General features: G+C 45.1%; 1 protein-coding gene across 1 annotated transcript in view; it reads left to right on the forward strand.

Moving 5' to 3' along the window:
- The first annotated feature begins 15,013 nt into the window (after positions 1-15,013).
- The window catches only part of dtwd2 (DTW domain containing 2), a 174,051-nt gene continuing 164,208 nt past the window's right edge, over positions 15,014-24,856 (forward strand). The window contains exon 1 of the mRNA XM_038805044.1: positions 15,014-15,227. Coding sequence (XP_038660972.1) covers positions 15,085-15,227 — 143 coding nt within the window. The 5' untranslated portion in view covers positions 15,014-15,084. The remainder of the gene's footprint in view (positions 15,228-24,856) is intronic.

The raw sequence follows: 24,856 nt of genomic DNA on the forward strand, positions 1-24,856 counted from the left end.
CCATAAGATATGTCTCAAGGATGCTGGCGGGGCTGATGGTGGAAGGGGTGCTGGACAAGGCCCCAGAGGTGGTCAATGCGCACCAGTCCTGAGGCAGAAGCTGAGAATGAGCCACCACGGGTGGTGATTGGAGGCTCCATAGGTTTGTAGAGAAGTAGAAGATTCTGCGATGGCCCAGGGAAAAGCAGAACTGCGAAGGGGAGGGGAACAGTGTAGGAATGTATCAACATATTGGAGCAGAGCTGGCGAAAAGCCATGCCAGTTTAACAAGGCCACAGCGGTTCTATACCAAAGGCAGATCAGGTTTGGGGTGCTGTACCTGGCAAACTGGGGGTGACTTTCGGAGGTTGCAAGTACTATTTTGAAACACCCAGAGGAGGCCAATGACTTCATTAGAGATCATAAACTGGGGGAGAACTGAATACTGATGGGAGACAGAGGATCTGGAACAACAGAGCTCAGAAGATGCGGGTATTGTGGAGGCCGGAGGTGGGGAGCTTTTTCTCAGGTGGGTGATTTTGCCATCCCCCACCTCCCCAGCCGTTTGCACTTTTTCTTTTTGGAGGGGTTGACCTGTGATCTGTCTTTATTTGTTTGGGGAGGGTGGGGTTCACGGGGGGCCATTTGCACAGACCAGGGAGGGAAAGCCGGGGGGGGGGGTCATGGAGGGGAAGCTAGGAGGGGCATCCAGGCAGGAGCTGCAGGCAGGTAATGCTGGCAGGTAATGCTGGTGAATGGACGTGAGATGGGGAGATGGTCGTGGGGGTAGGGAAGGGGGTGGGGGTTAGGGGGAATGCGACATGGCAGTGTTAGAGAATGGGCGGGTTCATGGGCGGAAAAGGGGGCCATCTTGGATGGGCTGGTTTAGGGCAAAATCAAAGGAAGTGGAATTGGAAGGGGATGATGGCAAATGGTAGAAGGGAGTAGAGCGTCAGCCTCCGGTAAGGTTCGTAACATGGAATGTACGGGAATTGAACGGGCAGTGAAGAAGTCTTGGGTCTTCTCGCACTTGAGGAGCTGGAAGACGGGGGTGGTCTTTCTGCAGCAGATGCACCTCCGGGTGAAGGATCAGGCCGGGTTGAGAAAGGGATGGTGGGTCAGATATTTCACTCGCTGTTTGATTCAAAGTCGGGGGGGGGGGGGGGTGGCCATCTTGCTGAGCAAAAGGATGGGGTTTGTAGTGGCCAAGGAAGTGTGGGACCCAGGTGAGAGTTATGTGATAATGAACGGCATGTTGGAGGGGACCCCAGTGGTGCTAGTGAACGTTTGCATGCCAAATTGGGATGACATGGGGTTTGTGAAGGGGTTGCTGGAAAGCACAGCCCAGACTATGTATATTAAACTTTTAATATATTATGATCGGTTCAGTTTACAGAAAATGCTTTACGCTTTATGTAAATTTTATGGATTTTATTTTTAACACTTAGCAAAGTATTTTAGTTCCTTTTCTTAAATGACTGTAATCCCATTATCCTAATGCTGCCCCTGCTGGCCAAGCATACTTCACTCTTGAGCATGTGTCTTAAGAATAAGAATGGTTTGTATTTGAGATGAGGGGCAAGACAGTTGTGGTTTGTGATGAATGTGCAAAATTGGTATATATATTGTGTTTTATTTTTGTTGCAGTAATGTTATTAAAAGCCTGCGTTAAGGTATATGCTTGTTGCAGTAATATTATTAAAGAACATAGGTTAAGGTATCCAGATTGTCTTTTTGCTAAAGCTGTACTTAAGAAATCGTAAAAGATGAGGTCATGATTGATCCTAACTATTTACTTGTTTACATATAGAGGTCATGATTGTTAGAGATTTCCTGGAGAGTAGTTAATTTATGGGGCAGTGGTGTTTCATCCTAACTAAGCACATCAAGGATCTTAGTGGGATGCAAATGATGGAAATAATGGGAGGTCTGTAGTTTTGCAATTTGCCACCGGATTTGAGTCTGTCAAGACAGGAGGATTTTAAGTTGAACAGCAGTTTTGCCAAATGCTGCTAGGTTGAGCAGAAGTGTACTGGATCTGCTCTTGAAAGGAACTCTGTCCAAAGTCTCTGCACAACTAAGCAAATAATCTATTTGTTAACTTTATTTCAAAGTGGCATCTGAACTGTATCGAGTTGCTTAATTAGAGTTAGCAGCAAATATAGAAAGTAAGTATAAGTTTTTCCTTGTGATCCCCACAGAGATCAGTCCTGGGTCCCTCATTGTTTGTCATATATATAAATTATATAGATGAGAATGTGAGGGAATGATAAGTAGGTTTGCGTACAACACCAAGATTGGTCGGGTGACTAACAGTGAAAAAGAGGATTATAGGTTACAGGATGAGTTGGTCAAATGGGCAGAGCAGTGGCAGATGGTGATAAGTGTGAGGTGATGCATTTTGGAAGAAGAAACAGGACAAGGTAGTATGTAATGAATGGCAGGACACTATGAAGCTCATAGGAACAGATAGAGCTTGGGATACTTGTTCACAGTTCCCTGAAGGTGGCAGAGCAGGTGAATATGGTAGTTAAGAAGGCATAATGGACACTTGCCTTTATCAGTTGTGACATAGAATATAAGAGCAAGGAGGTTATTGTTGAAGCTGTTCATAAAGTTGGTTAGGCCACAGCTGGGGTACTATGTGCAGTTCCGGTCACCTCACTATAGGAAGGATGTGATTGCACTGGAGGGGGTACAGAGGAGATTCACCAGGATTTTGCCGAGGATAGAGCTTCTGAGCTATAAGGAGAGACTGGATAGGCTTGGATTGTTTTTTTTCGAGCAGAAAAGGCTGATGGGGTATATGAATGAGGTGTATGAGATTATGAGGGGTTTGGACAGGGTAAATAGGAAACAGCTGTTCCCCTTGCTTGAGGGGCCAAAAGGGGGCATGGTTTTAGGGTGAGGGGCAGAAAATTCCAAGTAACTTTGGGAAAAAAGAAATTCGCTCAGAGGGTGGTGAGAATCTGGAATGCACTGCCTGGGAAGGTAGTGGCTGGAAATGCACTTGGATGAGCACTTGAAACACCATCACATTCAAGGATGTGGGACGAGTGCTGGTAATTGGGATTAGTGCGAGATGAGACCCCCTAAAACCAGATAGCTAGGATAACACTAGAATAGTTCTACATAAGTTAGTTTATTAAGGATTGAGACTAATAATAGAAAGTATACCCAGTAATCATTAGTCACCATTAAATATGTATTTTTAGAAGATAGCAGTAATAAGCATTCAAACTCTTGCTACAAGCAGTGGTGCAATGCATGATGGGATTTAAGCTAGCTAACATGCCCATGTTTTTGAGACAAACAGGATTTGACAGAAATAATGTGGTCAGCAATAACATGGTCAGCTCAGTAAACAGTTTTTATCAGTGCCCCCAATATCCTCTCCATGTTTACACATGATGTAAAGGGGAACCAATTTTAGCATCCTGCCCATAAATGAACAATGAGGTGGCAGGAACTGACTTAGATAAGTAAGATGGAAATGGCAAAAAAACAACTTCATCATGGATACAGTATCCTAGTAAACATCAGGTGGCAGGATGGGGTTAAATCATGAGCTAATCACAGTCATCAGGTTGCTTAAAGTAAATTTCACTGGCAATATAAAATCGACAGCTTCAAGGATTGGATCAAGACCAACTGGAGTGGGCTATTGATTTTGGGAAAACTGTACAATTGGGGTGTCTATACCAGTGTCAGGCACAGTGATTTTGGCATTTATCCAGATCACTCTCCCACGTATGCGGACCAAGCTTGAAAAAATAAAGCTGTCTTAACCGGAGTTGATGTGCCTTCAGTCTGTGTGTTCAGCCGAACTGTCACTAAGAGTGAGGAACCCCACGTAAAAGCTAGCTTTACTCAGTCTCTGGAAACGCTCCTACAGTAATTGTCAATGCCGACTCGATGGGCCGAAGGGCCATACGACTATATTGTCATGTGAGAGTACCTTTAAGAAATGGGTGTTTATCAAATAGATCCAGTGATGCCAGAGTGTGGATGGAGCTGGGCTGTGTCTGCTTTTACTTTTGTTTCTGAGCTGGCAGCTATAGTGTGTGTTTAGTTTAGTTTTCAGAGTTGGAGCTGCATCCAGCCAAACAAGGTGTAATTTTCATCTCTTTCTGCATGAAAAACATGTCTTCAGATCACTTGCTAATTTAAAAGTGATAACTGCACTCAGTGGAGAATTTAAACCTGCTGTCTTTGTTAAAGAGGGTATTTGTCTTATGGCTGTTGCGAGGAAAGATTAAGGGTTACTTATAGAGTACTGTAGTCTTTGGGGGAAGTATTTGAGTTGATAGTTGCTGAGATGTTTACTGTGTGTTTATAAAATGTTAACTGGATTCATAGAATAAATATTGTTTTGTTTTAAAAGTACTTTAGATCTCTGTTGCATCACACCTGTAGAGTGGGCCCTTGTGCTCCCCTTAACCAAAATCTATTAAATGTTGTGGGTCAGGTGAACTCCATGGTACACTTTGGGGTTCTCTAAACCCTGGCCCGTAATACTATGAGTCGATTAAGAATTGTTTAACTGATAATTGTAAATATACTTTCTTTGATCTTAATGTGGTTAATTCTGTGTTTAAATAAATGTTTGTTTTAACATAAATGATACCTATTGGTCAGAATCAATACTCCTTTCCTCAGAGTTTTACAAATGAAAATAAATTGTTTGGGGTTCTCGTCTGGTACCCTAACGAATGTTGGGATCTGGTCTGGTATCCTAAAAGGTTGAAGAACTGAAATTACTGTTTTTAAAAATATTTTTAGTAAGGTATTTGAACATTTTTATAAAAATAACATAGACAATGACATCAACATGGTATGATAAACATTCCCCCCCATCTCAATCTTCACACACCCCAACCATAAAATAACAATACGGCCCCCCCCCCCCCCCCCAATGCCTTGGAATATTGCATCTGCTGACATTTAATTTTCCCCGAGAAAGTCGATGAATGGCTGGCACCTCCGGGTGAACCCAACCATTGACCCTCTTAAGGCAAACTTTATTCTCTCGCGACTAAGAAACCCAGCCATGTCACTAACCCAGGTCTCTGCACTCGGGGGCTTTGAGTCCCTCCACATTAACAAGATCCAACTCCGGGCTACCAGGGAGGCAAAGGCCAAGACATTAACCTCTTTCGCCCCCTGACTTCCGACACTCCAAAGGCCGCTACCTCCGGACTTGGCACCACCCATGTTTTTAGCACCGTGGACATTGTCTTAGCAAAATCCTGCCAAAACTCTCAAAGCTTCGGGCATGCCCAAAAGATGTGGATATGATTTGCAGGACTTCCCGCGCACCTTGCACACCTGTCCTCTGCCCCGAAAAACCTGCTCATCCTAGCCGCTGTCATGTGTGCCCGGTGGACTACCTTAAATTGTATCAGGCTGAGCCTGGCACATGATGAGGAGTTATTAACCCGGCTTAGGGCATCCGCCCATAGACCCGCCTCTATCTTTCCTCCTAGCTCGTCCTCCCACTTGCCCTTAAGCTCCTCCATCGGAGTTTCCTCCGCCTCCGAAAGCTCCTGGTAAATATCCAATACCTTCCCCTCTCCCGCCCAGGTACTGGAAACTACTCTACCTGCATCCCCCATGGCGGCAGCAGCGGAAAGGCCGGCACCTGTTTTCTCAGGAACTCTTACACCTGCAAACACCTAAACGCGTTCCCTGCTGGCAATTCAAATTTATCCTCCCAGGCTTTCAAGCTGGCAAAGCTCCCATCTATGAATAGATTCTTTCATCCTTCTGATTGCTGCCCTTTGCCAATTTCAGAACCCACCATCTAGCCTACCCGGTACAAACTGATGATTATTATAAATCGGGGCCCAAACTGCTGCTCCCTCCACTCTCTTATATCTCCTCCATTGCCCCCAGATTCTCAGAGCCACCACCACCACCACCGGACTTGTGGAGTATCGGGCCGGCGAGAACGGAAGAGGTGCTGTTATCAGTGCTCCCAAACTGGTGTCTTTGCATGATGCCGCCTCCATCCGTTCCCATACCGACCCCTCCCCCACTACCCACTTCCGCTTCATGGCAATATTAGCCGCCCACTAGTAATTGCAGAAGTTCAGCAGCGCCAACCCACCCCCCTCCCGATTGCGCTCCAGTAACACATTCTTAACTCGCGGGCTTTTACCCGCCCACACAAAGCCCGAAATAACGTTATTAACCCGCTGAAATTACTGTTGAAGGACAAGATGTGTAAGGGAATGAATATGACAGCCCTAAAGATTTGCTGGAGAAATGAGCGCAATGTCAGGAGGGAGGGATACGGAAAGCAGGCAATGATCTGGGCAGGCTAATGCCTAAAGCCAAATATCAATAGCCACAATGCAAATGGGAGGGAGAAAAGGGTAGCTGACAGTTTGCCTCAATCCAAAATGAATCACATGAATAAAAGTGCGAAGTATCAAAGTTGTGACATGTAAACAGATTACACTTATGCACATTTTCTACATTTTCCAATATTGTCAGGATATTTACATACAATTTGTTGTGTGTAAAACAACATGGATGAGGCTATAAAGGAATGGGGAGAAGCAGCTCAAATTCAAGTTGCATCTTGCATGGCCAAGTCACTTGATCATGTCTAACCAATGGCAAGTATGTTTTCATAAACTGTACTGTTACAGAGTCACCGAGTTTTACCTCAAATTTCATTGATCTTTGGCTATGATAATAGGGTTAATCCTTTAAAAGGCAAATGCCAACCTCAGGCCAATTTGCTTCTGTAGATTTGATTCTGCAGATACATACATTTGAATCTGCTTACTTCAAAGGGTATGCCAGAAAAGCTTGATTATAATCTTTATTTGAATTTGCAAGTGGAAAGAAATTCCATAATCTGATGATAGTTGACAGTTTGCCTAAATCTAAAATTAATCAAATGAAAAAAAGTGGAAAGTACCAAAGTTGTGACACTTGAAGAGATCATATTTTATGCATATTTTTTATAAATATTGTCAGGATATTTGCATGCAATTTGCATTCTAATTTGTTGCCTAATTTTATCCTTCTTATACATGGAAAATACTGAATTCACAGGAATGATAGTCTATGTCACAGTAGCACAGTGGTTAGGGCTGCTGCCTCACAGTGCCAGGGACCCGAGTTTGACTCTGACTTTGGGTAACTGCCTGTGTGGAGTTTGCATATTCTCCCTGTGTCTGCGTGGGTTTCCCATGGTCCAAAGATGTGCAGGTTAGGTGGATTGGCCTTGATAAATTGCCCCTTAGTATACAAAGGAAAGGTTGGATTACGGGGATAGGATAACACCCCTGGGTTGGGGTGTTCCTTCTGAGGGTTGGTTCAGATTTGATGGGTTAAATGGCCTTTTATGCACTGTCAGGATTCTATGAACTCAGATTCATGTAGCACCATTAGTACAAATAATGTCCCAGGGTGCTTCTTAGCTTATTGCAAGGAAAAGGGGCACCAAGCCAGAAAGAGACCAACAGGAACTATGACTGAAGGCTTGGTCAAAGAGTTGGGTTTTAAAGAAGAAGAATAAGATTTAGAAATTTAGAGATGGAAATGCAGAAATTGTGAGCTAAATGGATGTCAGCTCTGACACAATTGGTGAGACAAAGGGAGGGGGAAATCCGCAAAATGCCAGTCAGAGGAATGCAGTATTTGAATTGGAGGGAGTCAGAGGAATGCAGTATTTGAATTGGAGGGAGTATCGGGCAATTGGAGATTACAAAAATAGGATGGATTAAGATCTAAAGAATGAGGATTTCAAATTTAATGTACTAGGGGAGTGAAAGCCAGTGTAGATTGCGAAGATTGTGGTGATGAATGGATACACGGCATTAAAACACAGATCAGCCATGACCTAAAATGAATGGTTTAACAGGTTCAAGGGGCTGATTGACCTGATATTTGAACAGGACATGATGCGCAAGTTAGACTTCGGCAATTGTTAACTACAAGTAATGAAAAAATGTAACTAAACTAAACATGGAAAATGATGGAAATACAGAAGTTTATGGTACCTGTCAAGAGAAGAAAATGTACACCCAAATATTACCCATGTTTTTCTCCTTATGAATGCTGATGAAATACTGTGAATTTTTAACTTTCAACTGTTCTGAAACTCTGCCATATGCATCGAAAATCATTAATAGGAATATAGAATCAGGAGCAGGTCATTCAGCTCCTTGAGCACTATTCCATAATTCATTTAGATCACAGCTGATTTGTATCTTAATTTCATTTACCCATTCATTTTCAATAGCTGCACTAATCTACACTGGCTTTCGCATTACATGCCATCAACCTTGGTGTACCAGGCATAATTTCAAAAGTTGTGGACAATCCAAAACTTAGAAGCATTGTGAACTGTGAGGATAAAGATGTAAATTCCACTAGACTGTAGAATTTCAAAAGAACATGAAACAAGTTTGTGGGATGGGCGGATAGATGGCAGATAACATTTGATGCAGAGGAGTGTGAAAAGATTCATATTGGTGGAAAGAACACAATACAATAACATAAAATAAAAGGTATAATTCTCAAAGGGATGCAGGAGCAGAGGGACCCATAAATCATTGACGTGGCAGTTCACATTGAGAGAACGGTTGGATTTGGATTTGTTCATTGTCACGTGTACTGAGGTACAGTGAAAAGTATTTTTCTGCGAGCTGCTCAAACAGATCATTTAGTACATGAAAAGAAAAGAAAATACAAGGTGCACAAGGTAAATACACAGACATGAAGGTGCCGAGGGTGGGGAGGACTGTGCTACAGAGGCAGAGGCAGCACGGGGGGGGGGGGGGGGGGGGGGAGGGGCATTGCCGAACTTGCTTCATTATTATTGGGCGCCGAATGTGGACAAGGAGCGGCGGTGGTGGGAAGAAGGATGAAGGAGGAATCTTGTAAGGGGTCTAGTTTGAGGGCTATGGTGATGGCAGCATTGCCAATGGCTCCAAGTAGGTATTCAAGGAGCCCGGTGGTGCAGTCCACAGTGAAGATATGGAATCAGCTGAGGAGGCATTTTAGGATGTAACGGATGTCGGTGCGAATGCCGCTGTGCGAGAATCATGGGCTTGAGCCGGTGGGGGGGGGGGGGGGTGGATAGTTTATTAAGGAGGTGGAGGGAAGTGGGACTGGTCAAGGTGAGGGATCTGTATTTGGAGGAAGTGTTCGGCAGTATGGAGGAGCTAAGAGAGAGGTTAGAGCTGCTGAGGGGGAGAGAGTTCAGATATCTGCAGGTGAGGGACTTTGCACGAAAGATCTGGAGTGGGTTCCCTAGGTTGCCGGGATACACCCTACTGGAGCAACTGCTGCTCCCGGATGTGGAAGGGGAGGGAAGAATTGGGGATATATACAAATGGCTGGGGGAGCAGGGAGGTGAGCGTGTGGTGAAGATCAAGGGGAAATGGGAAGCAGAGTTGGGAGGGGAGATCAATTGGGGAGTATGGAGTGAGGCACTGTGTATGGTAAATGGGACCTCTTCATGTGCAAGGATGCGCCTGATACAGTTTAAGGTGGTGCACAGGGTGCATATGACTCGGGCGAGAATGTGTGGGTTCTTTCAGGGGGGTAGCAAATGAGTGTGAGAGGTATGGGCAGGGGCCAGCGAATCATGCGCACATGTTTTGGGGTTGCAAAAAATTGGGAAGGTTCTGGGCGGGGGTGTTTGCAGTCTGAGTCAGGATAGTGGAGGAGGGAGTGGACCAGCACCCTTTGGTGCCGATATTTGGGGTCTCAGTGAAGCCGGAGCTCATGGAGAGGAGGAAGGCCAATGCCTTGGCCTTCGCCTCTCTGATTGCACGGCAGTGAATTTTGCTGGACTGGCAGTCGGCATTGCCACCTGGAGTAGCGGCTTGGTTGGGTGACCTGTACGACTTCCTGCATTAGAGAAGATAAAGTATGAGTTAAGGGGCTCTTCAAGGGGGTTTGAGGAAAGGTGGGGGATGTTTGTGACCGTGTTTGAGGGGCTGTTCGTTGTGTGGGTGGGGGGGGGGGGGGGGGGGGAATCTGTACAGACTATATAGCTGATTGTTGGAAAGCATGTTTCCCGGGGTGTTTGTTCGCTGTAACCTGTTTTGATACATTTTTATAATAAAATACATTTTTTTTAAAGTAGATACTGGCATTGGGTGAAGCATACAGGAGTATATTATTCATCAGGTCAGTCCATAAGAGGGTTGTTTAGGAGTCTGGTAACAGCGGGGAAGAAGCTGTTTTTGAATCTTTTTGTGCATGTTCTCAGACTTTTGCATTTCCTGCCTAATTGAAGAATTTGGAAGAGTGAATAAACCGGGTGGGAGGGGTCTTTGATTATCCTGTCTGCCTTCCCAAGACAGCCGGAGGTGTAGACAGAGTCAATGGATGGGAGGCAGATTTGTGTGATGGACTGGGCTGTGTTCACGACTCTCTGAAGTTTCTTGCGGTCTTGGGCAAAACAGTTGCCATACCAGGCTGTGATGCAGCCAGATAGGATGCTTTCTATAAAAGTTGCTAAGAGTCAGTACAGGCGTGCCAAATTTCCTTTAGTTTCTTGAGAAAGTACAGGCACTGTTGTGGTCGCGTTGAGTTGGGTGGATCAAGACAGATTTTTGGTGATGTGACACCTAGGAATTTGAAGCTGCTAACAATCTGCACCTGGGCCCCGTTGATGATGACAGGGGTGTGTACAGTACTTTGCTTCCTGAAGTTAATGACCAGCTCTTTAGTTTTGCTGGCATTGAGGTACAGATTGTTGTTGTTACACCAATCCACTAGGTTCTCTATCTTTCCCTTGTATTCTGACTCGTCGTTGTTCAAGATCCGACCCACTATGGTCGTGTCGTCAGAAATCCGGAGATGGAGCTGGATCCAAATTTTGTCAGAAAGTCGTGTGTGTATAGGGAGTATAGTAGGGGGCTAAGTACGTAGCCTTGTGGGGACCCGGTATTGACGACTATTGTGGAGGAGGTGTTGTTTATTTTTACTGATTGTGGTCTGTGGGTCACAAAGTCGAGGATCCAGTTGCAGAATGAGGAGCCAAGTCCTAGGTTTTGGAGCTTTGATATGAGCTTGGCTTGGATTATGGTGTTGAAGACAGCGCTATAGTCAATAAATAGGAGTCTGATGTAGGAGTCTTTGTTGTTGAGATGCTCCAGGGATGAGTGTAGGGCCAGGGAGATGGCGTCTGCTGTGGACCGGTTGCGGAGGTATACGAATTGCAGTGGATCTAGGCATCCTGGGAGTATGGAGTTGATGCGCTTCATGGCCAACCTCTCGAAGCTCTTCATTTCAACTGATGTCAATGTAGACATTGAGGCATGTTGCCTGGTTCTTCTTTGGCACCGGTATGATGGTAGTCTTCTTGAAGCAGGTGGAGACCTCGGAGCAGAGTAGGGACAGGTTGAAGATGTCTGCGAACACATCTGCCAGCTGGTCCCGCAGGCTCTGAGTGCACGATCCGGGACCCTGTCCGGGCCCGTCGCCTTCCGAGGGTTAAGAAAGCATGGAGTATTGCATCTAGTTCCACTTTGGAAAGATATGTAAAGGCATTCGAAAGAGTGCACAAAAATGATTCCAGGGATGGGAACTTCAGTTGCGTGGATAGATTAAAGAAGTTGGAATTGTTTTCCTTGGAAAAGAAGGTTGAGAGGAGATTTGATAAAGGTACTCAAAGTTATGAGGGGTCTGGACAAAGCAGAAAGAAACATACTGCTCCCATTGTTGGAAGGATCAAGAATCAGATGTTGTGTGCATGCTGTTGTAATATAAATATGCTGAGCAGAGCAAGGGTTTTTTTTTTTTTAAATTTAGATTACCCAATTATTTTTTCTATTAAGGGGCAATTTAGCGTGGCCAATCCACCTACTCTGCACATTTTTGGGTTGTGGGGGCGAAACCCACGCAGACACGGGGAGAATGTGTAAACTCCACACGGACAGTGACCCAGAGCCGGGATCGAACCTGGGACCTCAGCGCCGTGAGGCGGTTGTGCTAACCACTAGGCCACCGTGCTGCCCTAGCAGAGCAAGGGTTAACGTGAGACTGGGGAATAGCTTCGTCCATGGTATAATGTATAGTCACATGGTCATAGACTCCACAGCCTCTGGTGAACACTCTGGATGCAGCTTACCTGCATGGAAGCAGCATCCTGCATGGTAGTAAGACAAGATCTGTAAATAGTTAAAGGCGACAATGAAGACCCGGGTTTGATCCCGGCCCCGGGTCATTGACCGTGTGGAGTTTGCACCTTGTCCCTGTGTCTGCGTGGGCCTCATCCACACAACCAAAACTGATGCGCAGGGTAAGCAAATTGGCTACGCTAAATTGTCCCTTAATTGGAAAAAAAGAATTGGATAATCTAAATTTATTAAACAAAAGACTAACAAAAACAGTTCATGTTTAAATATACAGATCTCAGGATCTCATTATTGAGACATTTAAGGCATGATTTTTCAAAGTGTGGATCACGATCTGTGGGTGGGTCGTGGGCAGGTGTCAGGAGGTCCGTGGAACCATCGGCTGCAGACTTCCTGCGGTAGTCCTGATCACAGGAGAAGTGCCTAATGGCCGCTACCAGGTTTACAATGAGAATGGCAGCCCTGCCGTCTTTTAAATGGAAATAAATGAGGCTGTGTGGAGTCTTCTGGCCAGAAGTGGCAGCAGAGAGCAGGTCACGTGCCCTGCACGCACACTTCACGTCATGCCAGGTACATGCTTTTGGTGCCTAATCATGGAGTAGTGTTGCTTCCATTTTCCAGCTGTTGGCAGGCAAGGAAAGTGAATTGTGAAGATGAATGGTTTGTTTACAAGTAAGAGGTGGCCAGAGACTCAAGTAGACAATTTATCTTTTGGATAGGATCTCATAACAAAATCTGCTGGGGAAAGCTATTCAGAAGAGTCCAGGGCAGAGCAGTGCTAGTGTTAGCTCTGTACAGAGATCCAGGACCTCTGGTTAACAGCCTACAAAGAAGAAACTTAACTCAGGAACAAAGCAATATAAAGAGGATTTCTTGAGGTATGATTTTGTCAATTGTGCCAATGCAAATAAGGATGTGTTATATGCAGGGAAGTACTGGCAGATGAGAGGAGAAATTTTAGATTTTGAAAGAGAAGTGGTGGGTGAAAAATTCCTTTTAAAGTTGAGACCCCAGAGTCAGTTATTAACTTAAAACCAATTCCAGATTAAAAGACTACACTACTATGGTTGACCTGTGATACCACATTTAAAACATGCGAAAGCACGAGGCTCTCAGCATTCTGTAGTGGCATCACCTAGGGGTATCCAGTGCTGAGTAAAACAAGCATTTTGTTGCTATTGCCTGCCTTTCACCATGACCTACATATGCAAGGTTGGATGTTCCATTTTCACAAAGATGAAGATGGCACAAAGGAACTGGCTGAAGTCTGTACCTGATATGTGCATTGCTCTCTCCTCGTTTTAACCCAATTCAAGTGAGATCATGAGGACCAAGCAGACTCTCCTTTCAAATTAAAGTAAGAAATCTTACAAATCAGGGGCAGCAGGGTAGCATGGTGGTTAGCATAAATGCTTCACAGCTCCAGGGTCCCAGGTTCGATTCCCGGCTGGGTCACTGTCTGTGTGGAGTCTGCACGTCCTCCCAGTGTGCGTGGGTTTCCTCCGGGTGCTCCGGTTTCCTCCCACAGTCTAAAGATGTGCGGGTTAGGTGGATTGGCCATGCTAAATTGCCCGTAGTGTCCTAATAAAAGTAAGGTTAAGGGGGGGGTTGTTGGGTTACGGGTATAGGGTGGATACGTGGGTTTGAGTAGGGTGATCATGGCTCGGCACAACATTGAGGGCCGAAGGGCCTGTTCTGTGCTGTACTGTTCTATGTTCTATGTCTACCAGGTTAAAGTCCAACAGGTTTATTTGGAATCACTAGCTTTTGGAGCGTAGCTCCTTCATCAGGGGAACAATGACTTTCACCTGGTGTTGTAAGACTTCTTACTGTGCCCACCCCAGTCAAACACCAGCATCTCCATTATGGCATTCAAATTAAAGGTAAGCGAACGTGGCATATGTCACAAAGGTCAGTCTGCATGGGTCATGAAGATATGATGGTTGGAAAAAGTAGGTCCAGGGCAAAAAGTTTGAAAAACACTGATCTTGGGAACCCATATTACAACTGAGGTTTACAGTAATTGGCTAAATATGGAATGGCCACAGGACGAAAAAAAACTTTTTCAGCAGCAAGAAATAAAGATTAGAAGGTGGAGGCAGGTTCAATCCAGGCCACTAAACATAACTAAATTATGTTCAGAAAAGGGCAGAGGTGAATTGCCCCTTCACCACACTCAGGAAGTGCACAGTTTGCCTCAGGTTCATTGCCGTTCATTTATATCATTGTCCTGTGGTTCTTGACTTGTGTCAATAGAAAGTTCTCTCTTTCTCCCGTGTCCTGATCACTCATGATTTTGAACACCTCCATCAAATCTCCTTTTCACCTTCTCCAAGGATTGCAGGCCAAGCTTCGCCAATTTATCCACATAACTGAAGTTTCTTATCCTTGGAACCATTCTTGTGAATCTTTTTCCGGTTCTCTTCAGTGCTTGTGCAGAATTTCACACAATGCTCCAGTTGAAGCTGAACCAGTGTTTTATAAAGATTCAGCATGACTTACTTGCTTTTGCACTGTTTGTCTCTATTGATAAAGCCCAGGATCCCGGATGTTTTATTAGCCACTTTCATAACCTGCCCTGCCATCTTCAACAATTTGTGTACATATATCTTCAGGTCCATTGTCCTGTGGTTCTTGACTTGTGTCAACAGAAAGTTCTCTCTTTCTCCCGTATCCTGATCGCTCATGATTTTGAACACCTCCATCAAATCTCCTTTTCACCTTCTCCAAGGATTGTAGGCCCAGCTTCGCCAATTTATCCACATAACTGAAGTTTCTTATCCCTGGAACCATTCTTGTGAATCTTTTTCCGGTTCTCTCCAGCAGTTGCCAAGTGGCCTCCTCCTGTGTCGGAGCCATTCTGTGAACCAGTGTTTGTGCGCCCTCTGATGGTGACGAGGAAACCTGCAGCCGGCGCGCCCCCTGCCGATGCCCCGGCGAATCTGACGGGCCGGGCGGGGGACGCTCCCTTTCAGCTGGGCTCGGGTGCAACATGGAGCCCGAAAGGGCGGCTGCAGACTCGGATGGCCGGGGGGCCGGCGCACTTTGCGCGGAGGAAGAGCAGAACGTGTTGCAGGAACTGTCCGAGTTGCCGGTGGAGGCGGCGGGCAAGAGGCCGACTTGCTCGCGATGCAGGTACTGGAAGCGATGTTTGCAGCGGGAGTCGGGCCTGAGAATGGCCTCGGGTGCCTGAGTCAGCCCCAGCTGTAAGTGAGTGAGAGAGAGGAGCTCAGTGCCACAGAATAACCCCCTCCCTCAATAACACTTTTGGTTTTGCGCTTTGCATTGAAACTCTTCCCTCAAATCCCCAGAAATGCAGTTTTAATTGAATATTTAAGTCTATCTAAAGTTTGAAACCACCCCTGCTGTCTGACTCAAGTGATCCTCTGGGAAGGGAGGGGGGGCTTTCTGGATTTGATTGACGGGGACATCAGCCTATAGTCCCTGTCCTTAAATCATTGGTCACCGTGGAAACTGTGAGACGCTCATGGGCTTGTGGGGATTGGGATGGGGAGTCCTGTTGTAGTTTTGACATTTGCAAAGATCCAACAAACTGCACTCTGCTCATCATGCAGATCATAAAATGGTTACAGCCAATGTAGGCTTTCTGTAAGAGTTACTCCGTTAAACCCACTCCACTGTCCTTTCCCAATGAGCCCTACAATGCATTTTATTTATCCACTAGTTTTTTGAAGGCCACGATTGAATCTGTCTTCACCACACTCAGCAAGTGCATTACAGATCCTAACTACTTGTTGCTTAAAAAAATGTATTCCCTCATGTTGCCTCCGGTTCTTTGCCGTTCATTTATACCATTGTCCTGTGGTTCTTGACTCTTATGTCAGTGGAAACAGTTCTCTTTCTCCCGTGTCCTGATCGCTCATGATTTTGAACACCTCCATCAAATCTCCTTTTCACCTTCTCCAAGGATTGCAGGCCCAGCTTTGCCAATTTATCCACATAACTGAAGTTTCTTATCCCTGGAACCATTCTTGTGAATCTTTTTCCGGTTCTCTTCAGTGCTTGTGCAGAATTTCACACAATGCTCCAGTTGAAGCTGAACCAGTGTTTTATAAAGATTCAGCATGACTTACTTGCTTTTGCACTGTTTGTCTCTATTGATAAAGCCCAGGATCCCGGATGTTTTATTAGCCACTTTCACAACCTGCCCTGCCTTCTTCAACAATTTGTGTACATATATCTTCAGGTCCCTATGCTTCTACACCCTCCTGAGAATTGTACCCTTTATATTATGTTTCCTGTTGATATCATAGAATCCCTACAGTGCGGAAGGAGGCCATTTGGTCCATCGAGACTGCACCAACCCTCTGAAAGAGTACTTCACCCAAGCTCACTCCCCCGCCCTGTCCCATTTTTCACTTAATCTAACCTACACATCTTTTTGGACACTAAGGGTCAATTTAGCACATCCAATCCACCTAACCTGCACATTCTTGGACTGTGCAAGGAAACTGGAATACTTGGGGGAAACCCATGCAAACACAGGGAGAACGTGCAAACTCCATGCAGATAGTGACCCAAGGCCAGAATTGAACCTGGGTCCCTGGTGCTGACGCAGCATTGGTAACCAATCTGACACCATAACACCTATTTCCTTATACCATGCAATTGATGCAGTATTCAGCTACATGTTGATAAGTGGGTTGAAAGATATGCACACTATTTAAAGTGAAAGATGTGCAAACCAGCAACACTTACTGAGATGCAAAGAAAGTCAACAATGGAGATTGAGGGGGGTGGGTTAAAATATGTTGCCCGAGCCATCCTCGTGAGAGAGCATTGTACTTTGTTATTTTAAAATTGCTTACAAAAAGATTGTTTGAGATAATGAACAGCATATAAATTTAACATTTTGGAGTGTGATACAGAAGTGTGTGCGTGTGATGTCTGAAATGTGATGGATGCATCCTAAAATATAATATATGTGATAATCTCCTGTGATGAATAATCTGGGTCTGAACGACAGTTATGGTTTTTGCATGGCTTTATCTGGGAAGGGATGAATACAGCAGAGAGGATGGAACCAGAGAAAACAACATAGTGGGGTTCAGGAGGGCAAGGATGAGAGTGGTAAAGACGTGACCAGAGCTTGGAGTGCATAAAGGACGTGGTTCAGAATTATTACTTTTTAAAAATGCATTTTATTGCAAACATGAATCAAAACAGGTTACAGCAAATAAACACCCCGGGAAACATACTTCCCAACAATCAACTATACAGTCTGTCCAGATCTTTCCCCTTTTTCATCCCCCCTCCCCCTTAACAAACAGCACCTCAAACACGGTCACTAACATCCCCAACCTTTCTTCAAACACCCCTAAAGAGCCCCTTTACTCATACTTTATCTTTTCTAATCGCAGGAAGTCACACAGAGCACCCAAGTGGTTCAGAATTCTAATAGTAAAACCATTGGATGTGAAGAAACGTAATGGGTATTCTGTTTATTTGTGCCTGTTGATTGGCAAGTGGTGATGGTAGTTCTTCTGAAATATATTTCCTCTTGATCTGATTTTTAATCACAATATTCTGACCATGTCAGAGACTAGGGCAGCACGGTAGCATTGTGGATAGCATAATTGCTTCACAGCTCCAGGGTCCCAGGTTCGATTCCGACTTGGGTCATTGTCTGTGCGGAGTCTGTACATCCTCCCCGTGTGTGTGTGGGTTTCTTCCGGGTGCTCCGATTTCCTCCCACAGTCCAAAGATGTGCAGGTTAGGTGCATTGGCCATGATAAATTGCCCTTAGTGTCCAAAATTGCCCTTAGTGTTAGGTGGGGTTACTGGGTTATGGGGAAAGGGTGGAGGTGTTGACCTTGGGTAGGGTGCTCTTTCCAAGAATCGTTGCAGACTCGATGGGCCGAATGGCCTCCTTCTGCACTGTAAATTCTATGTAAATTTTATTATTGTTGATTCAAAACTTGGAAGTATTGTAATCCATCAGGAATTCCTTCAATAACTCGCAAATTGTTTATTGGCCGTGTTTTTGCTCACTGATGCTGCCTAATTTGTAGGTTTCATATCTTCCTGATTGTTGTTGATTGGGAGTTTTCAATTTTTACTTTTCACCTGTAAGTTACTTGCTCAGTTGTAGTTTGTTAGTTTTCTGCAAAGTAAAACTGGAGCCAATCGTTGCAAAAGTAACACAGAGGTTAGCCTGTGGGACCAGAGAATTCCGATGCAGAGCTGGAAACCCGAGCTTTTCAAATGGCAAACTTTGGATGGTTCTGACAGGATTTAGATCAAACGTTACACATAAAAAGGTTAGAAGAATTAAAACCTCTTCTAACTTTTGGGTAACTATTGTAAAGAGCAGTCTGTACTCCCCCTCCCCCCCCCCTCCCCTCCCCCAACACCACTCTTTGCCCACCTCTAACCACCCAGGGGACACCTCCACCCCTGACTAACCACAACTCCACAGTATTCTCCACCCCAGTGATCCCAACTAGGATCCCCAAAGTAACTGCTCCCCCTCCCCATCCTGACATGACCACTTCCCCTCTTGCAGGGGCAACACAACTCCTACCCAACTCAATACACCACCTCCCCCGAGATCTGACCCCTGCACTACTCTCTGATGCTCTTTCGACGTCTGATGCTCTTTCGACATCTGATGCTCCCCGTCGACCGCCGATGCTCCCCGTCGACCTCCGATGCTCCCCGTCGACCTCCGATGCTCCCCGTCGACCTCCGATGCTCCCCGTCGACCTCCGATGCTCCCCGTCGACCTCCGATGCTCCCCGTCGACCTCCGATGCTCCCCGTCGACCTCCGATGCTCCCCGTCGACGTCAGATGCTCCCCGCCGACTTCTGATTTCCCCCAACACATCAAATCCTATCCATTTTCCTTCGTATCGGCCTGTCAATTTCAGTGGGACTTTTAATTTACCTGGTTTTTGGCAGCTTGTGCTGTAAAAAAGGGAGTGGAACGGCACAGTGGTGCAGTGGTTAGCACTGTTGCCTCACGGTGCTGAGGACCCGGGTTCGATCCTGGCCCTGGGTCACTGGAGTTTGTACGTTCTCCCCGTGTCTGCGTGGGCCTCACCCCCACAACCCAAAGATGTGCAGGGTAGATGGATTGGCCACACTAAATTGCCCTTCAATTGGAAAAATTAAAAACAGCTATAATAAAAAGGAGCGTGTCCTTCATTTTGACAGATCAGGAGCGCTATGCTGGGCCTCGAGGACTATTGTGTTGTCTGAATTTTTTGTTATCAAAAATGTAAATTTTTATAAAACTTTGCAAATTTAACATCATATAATGCACAATTTCTTTAAATACAGTACTGTATATGGTTGGCATTCTGAGGTGCCCCACTGTACTTACAAAAACATACATTGAGGTCTGCATTTTGGTTCTCGCATCAGGAGTGCAGAGTTGGGTAAAGGTCCAGCTCTGCAAGCCCAACTCCTGAATAGCTGCCCCAGATGTTCTCGTTTTTGTTATACCCCCTCACGGCAGCACGGTAGCATTGTGGATAGCATTATCGCTTCACAGCTCCAGGGTCCCAGGTTCGATTCCGGCTTGGGTCACTGTCTGTGTGGAGTCTGCACATCCTCCCCGTGTGTGCGTGGGTTTCCTTCGGGTGCTCAGGTTTCCTCCCATAGTCCAAAGATGTGCAAGTTAGGTGGATTGGGCATGATAAATTGCCCTTAGTGTCCAAAATTGCCCTTAGTGTTGGGTGGTGTTGCTGGGTTATGGGGATAGGGTGGAGGTGTGGGCTTGGGTAGGGTGCTCTTTCCATTGGCCGGTGCAGACTCGATGGGCCGAATGGCCTCCTTCTGCACTGTAAATTCTATGACCTCACCACACATTCCCCATGCCCCATCCATGCCGACCCATGCCACTTCATATCCTCCACCCACTATCATGTCCCTCATACCCTCCATACCAGCTTATGCCCCTATGTCTACTCCCATGTCCCTTTTTAGTTCATTTATCAACACAACGTCTCTATTCAGTCTCCATATCCCTTTGTAGTCGTTCCTTTGCCAACTTGGAGCCAACTCATGCCAATCCATGCCTCAATCCAAACCTCATTCCCTTCCACCTTCCTTGCCAACTCATCCAATATCCACCATGTACAGACCTTAGGACTCTTGTTTGATGAAATTAAGTTCCAAGTGCATTCAGGTCTGGGCACTGATCCATGGAAAGGATGCATTTACCTGAGAATGGGTAACTGATCTGCAAGGTGAATATACAGCTTGACCAAATGTTCAGTTTTTCTCAATGAGAAGAATAAAATTGAAGAACAGATTGAAGTAATTAGTATTTTTCCTTCTTTAGTAAGTACTTCTGCAAGTCTACACTGTCTTCAGGATTTTGATTCCGATTTTATCTGTAAGTGTCAATGAGGGTAGAGACTTTCACAAATTTCCACCTGTATTAATTTTTGGCAATTGCATTGAATTCTCCATGAAATAGACATACATTAAAAAAATTGCAGCTGCTAAATCCTTAGAAAGTATTAAAAAAAATATGAATGAGTACGGGACCCGGGTTCAATTCGAGCCTTGGGTGACTGTGCGGATTTTGCACTTTCTCTCCGTGTTTGTGTGGGTTTCCTCCCAAAGTCCAAAGACGTGCAGGTTAGACGGATTGCCCATGCTAAAATTGCCCCCTTAGTGTTCAAAGGTTAGAGGGTGCAATGGGTATAGGGCGGGGATGTGGGCTTCGGTAGGATGCTTTTTTTGGAGGGTTGATGTGACCCGATGGGCCAAATGGCCTCCTTCTGCACTGTGGGGTTTCTATGAAATCCGTGAATGATTTGACAATTGAAATATTTCAAAGTGCAAAGTTGCATTTGTCACAGTGATAACATACTGTGTTTACAAAACAAATAGTCCGGGGAATATAGTAACTTAAGTTGTTTTTTTCAGTAGAGGTACCTGAGAAAACGTTGAAGAGTTCATGACTCACCTTGTTTTCATGTTTTATACTGAAACAAAGGATATTCTTTTTACTTTCCCTGTTCCTGATTTCCATGGGATGGGGTTCATACATCTTAATCAGTGAAGGAAAGGATGAGACTTCTGTGACTGGTCAGTCTAACTGTGAATCACAAAATGGTTAAGAGTGATAGACCAGATACATAGGCCCATAACTTACAGGTTGCCCAGCATCGCATTTGGGGGGAACCCCATGATGCACTGGGAATCCCTCTAGGATGTTCCCTGATGCGACCATCAATTCACTCTGAGACACGAGTTGGAGTAAACTGTGGCTTTAATTGGCTTACAACTGAGCCTGCCTGCGACTGCACGATACTGAAGGTGGTCTCGCAGGACCGCAGCACTTATACTCCCTAAAGGGGGCGGAGCCCTGTACATGCTCCTCATCTCCCCCTGTGGGCAGTGGCTCACAGATGGGGCCCACAGGGACAACAGTAAGGTACAGTGTGAATTACCAGTTACACATTCCCACTTAAGGGTTTACTCGGCAATTGCCCTGACGTGCTAGCGCCCTGTGTGGAACTATACAACAGAAGTTTTATGTTGTTAACTTCAGATGGTGCTGCCAGTTTTGCCCTGATAGTTACTCTGAAAGAATTAGAACAAAGAAAATCACTTTTAACTCCAGAGTGACAATTTAATAAACCCAGACCCAGCCTCGCGCAAGACACCCCACACAAACAAGACCCCCCCCCCCCCAACACCGTGTTGATTTTAATTTGATTCTCGTTCCTTTGTTGTTGAGAACTATTTTCCAGGTAGTATCCTGAAGAAACATAAAGGCTATCTACTCCCCAGAGCAGAGTCGTCTGTGACAACAGTTTGTTGTGCTTATCGATCCGCATTTTTACTCCTCCCTGGTTTATGCTCCACAAGCCTATGCTGCAATGGTAACTGAGAGATTCGGCATTAAAACATATGAAGGGTGTGAGTTTGCGGCACTTCAATCAAATCAGTTGAAGAGACACATTGTTGCTTTTCCTGTTGGCGCGGTGGTGGTACCTGGTATTTGTTATTGAAAAAAGTTATTGAACAAACCCTGAAAATACATGTGTTCCCTTGGCCTACTGCAATGTTCCAATGAAACACAACGCAAACTGGAGGAGCATCACATCCTCTTCCGATTGGGCACTTTATAGCCCTGGGACTCAGCTTTAGACTGTGACCCTTCTTCATCTTGACCACTTTTCCATATCCCCCCAAAATCTTTCTGGCCCAATGTACCATACCCCGTTCCCCCACTTGGCCACCTGTCATTTATTATTTTGTTTCTCTTTCAATTAGCACTGGCCTTTGTTGTCCTATTAACACATTCTGCTACCTTACCATAATGCCTTATGAGCACCTTCCATTGTCCTTCACACAGCCGCTAATTCGTCCTCTGTCTTTTAAAAAATTCCTTTATGGGATGTGGCCGTCGCTGACAAGGCCAGCATTTATTGCCGATCCCTAGTTGCCCTTCAGAAGGTGATGGTGCACTGCCTTATTGAACCGCTGCAGTCCCTGAGGTGCCTTGTGCCCTGTGCATCTTTGTTGCAATCTCTCCAAGCTCCAACCTATCATTGACCTTCTACCTTGTTCCACCTGCTCCACCCCCTCTTGTACAGTGTATCATCCATCTCATTTATCCCTCTCTTTAGCTCTGAAGAAGTCATATGGACTCAAAGTGTTAGCTCTGTTCACTCCCCATAGCTGCTGCCACAGCTGCTGAGTGTTTCTAGCATTTTCTGCTTTTATTCCTGAAAGTACAAACTCAGTTTCTTAATTTTCCCATTTCCTTATTTTAAAATCACTCATGGGATGTGAGCATTGCTGGCTTGGTGAGCATTTATTACCAATCCCTTATTGTCTTTGAGGCGATGGTGGTGATTTGTCAATATGAACTGCTGTGGTTCATCTAGTGGAGGTGCACATACAGTGCTGTTAAGAAGGCAGTTCCAGCTTTTGATCCGGTGACAGTGAAGAAACAGCGATATGGTATTCCCACATCCTAATCTCCTTTTACTTCACACATCACGTCACTGTATTTTCAGCATGGACATTTAACATCTTTACATCTCAATTCCCCATCTTGATCGTCTTGCGTTTTTGCTCCCAACTATATCTCTTATGACGCTGCAATCTTCTACAACAATGTTTCTGGTATAGCCTCTGTTTTCTTGAACTGAGGATTCCACCCACACTTCCTTCGGCAAAATGTGCCCCACGATGGTTGACAGAACCTGCAGCCATGTTATTTACATTTCACACCCTTCTGCTCTCACCTCTTACCACCTTGTCCTAAAACCATAACAGGGTTCCCCTTGTCTCACCTTCCACCTCACCAAGTAACATTCATGCCACACAATGTTACACAAAGGGGCCTCACGGTAGCATGGTGGTCAGCATCAATGCTTCACAGCTCCAGGGTCCCAGGTTCGATTCCCGGCTGGGTCACTGTCTGTGTGGAATCTGCACGTCCTCCCCGTGTGTGCGTGGGTTTCCTCCGGGTGCTCCGGTTTCCTCCCACAGTCCAAAGATGTGCAGGTTAGGTGGATTGGCCATGCTAAATTGCCCGTAGTGTAAGGTTAACGGGGGGATTGTTGGGTTACGGGTATACGGGTTACATGGGTTTAAGTGGGGTGATCATTGCTCGGCACAACATCGAGGGCTGAAGGGCCTGTTCTGTGCTGTACTGTTCTATGTTCTAAGTGCCTATCTTGTGAACTGTCGATTGTGATACTGGAAAAGTGTTCCATCTCCAAAAGGAAAATTGAAAATGGAAAAGGAAGGAAAATTGTCCTGCATCCACAAAAGAAATCTAAAATAAACTTGATTTCATAAGCACAAGACAAATTCTTCCTGATGTTAAAAACATCAATATTGAAATCCTTCTGTTGTATTGCTCTACTGCAATCACTTGGTGGTGCTAAGGCGAACAGCTAGACAGCAGAGTTGCTTCAGCACTGAAACCTTTACCACATCACCACCTAGTCGGACGAGAGTGTCACTCCTCCAGAAACAACACATCTCTGAATTTTCAGATTCATTTTTAGGGGCAAGCTTTCCAACACTGGAATTTTTTAACTTTCATCTGACATCATCAAGTTGCGTGATTTGATATGTCACTGCTGTGCATTATTATTAAGTATACGTATATAATTAAGAGGGCCCTTCTGAAAGAGTGTTTATCACCTTCCAAGAACATCCCCTTCCAAATAGACTGAACAGATTATTTTTCCTTGGAACAATCCAGGCTACCAGACAATGTGATAGTTCTTAAAATTCTAAGAGGATGAAGGAAAGTAACAGACTGCTTTCAGTAATTGAAGGGTCAGCAGTGAGGGTCTTAGATTCAAATTGATTCCAAGAGATTTGGAACAGAAGGCACAAGTGACAGGCGAGGCATTTGAATCCACGTCTTGGATTAGCTCTTGAGGCCGAAATTAAGGTTCGATTGGATAAATGGATGAAGGAAGGGATCCAAGAAATGCGATGCAATCTATTTTCTTACATGGAAGAAAAATACTGATGATCTCCTGTGCTGTAAATGGTGCGCAATTTTCCTTAGAAAGCAAAAAATAAACTCTATGTTTTTCTTTGTACGTGAAGATGATGATTGATACTGGGACATGGTTCCATGGATGCTGACTGCATTGAGCATTTAATCATAGACAGTGAGTACTTTTCAGGGTGTGGCAATCGGACCTATCCTAATCCTTACTCATTATCCATTCATGCATTCTTCTACCAAAGATTAATGTGTAATGATCAAGAGTGGGAACCCAGGGCAGCATGTGACACAGTGGATA

Source organism: Scyliorhinus canicula, chromosome 8, assembly GCF_902713615.1.
Source record: "Scyliorhinus canicula chromosome 8, sScyCan1.1, whole genome shotgun sequence".
NCBI lineage: Eukaryota > Metazoa > Chordata > Chondrichthyes > Carcharhiniformes > Scyliorhinidae > Scyliorhinus > Scyliorhinus canicula.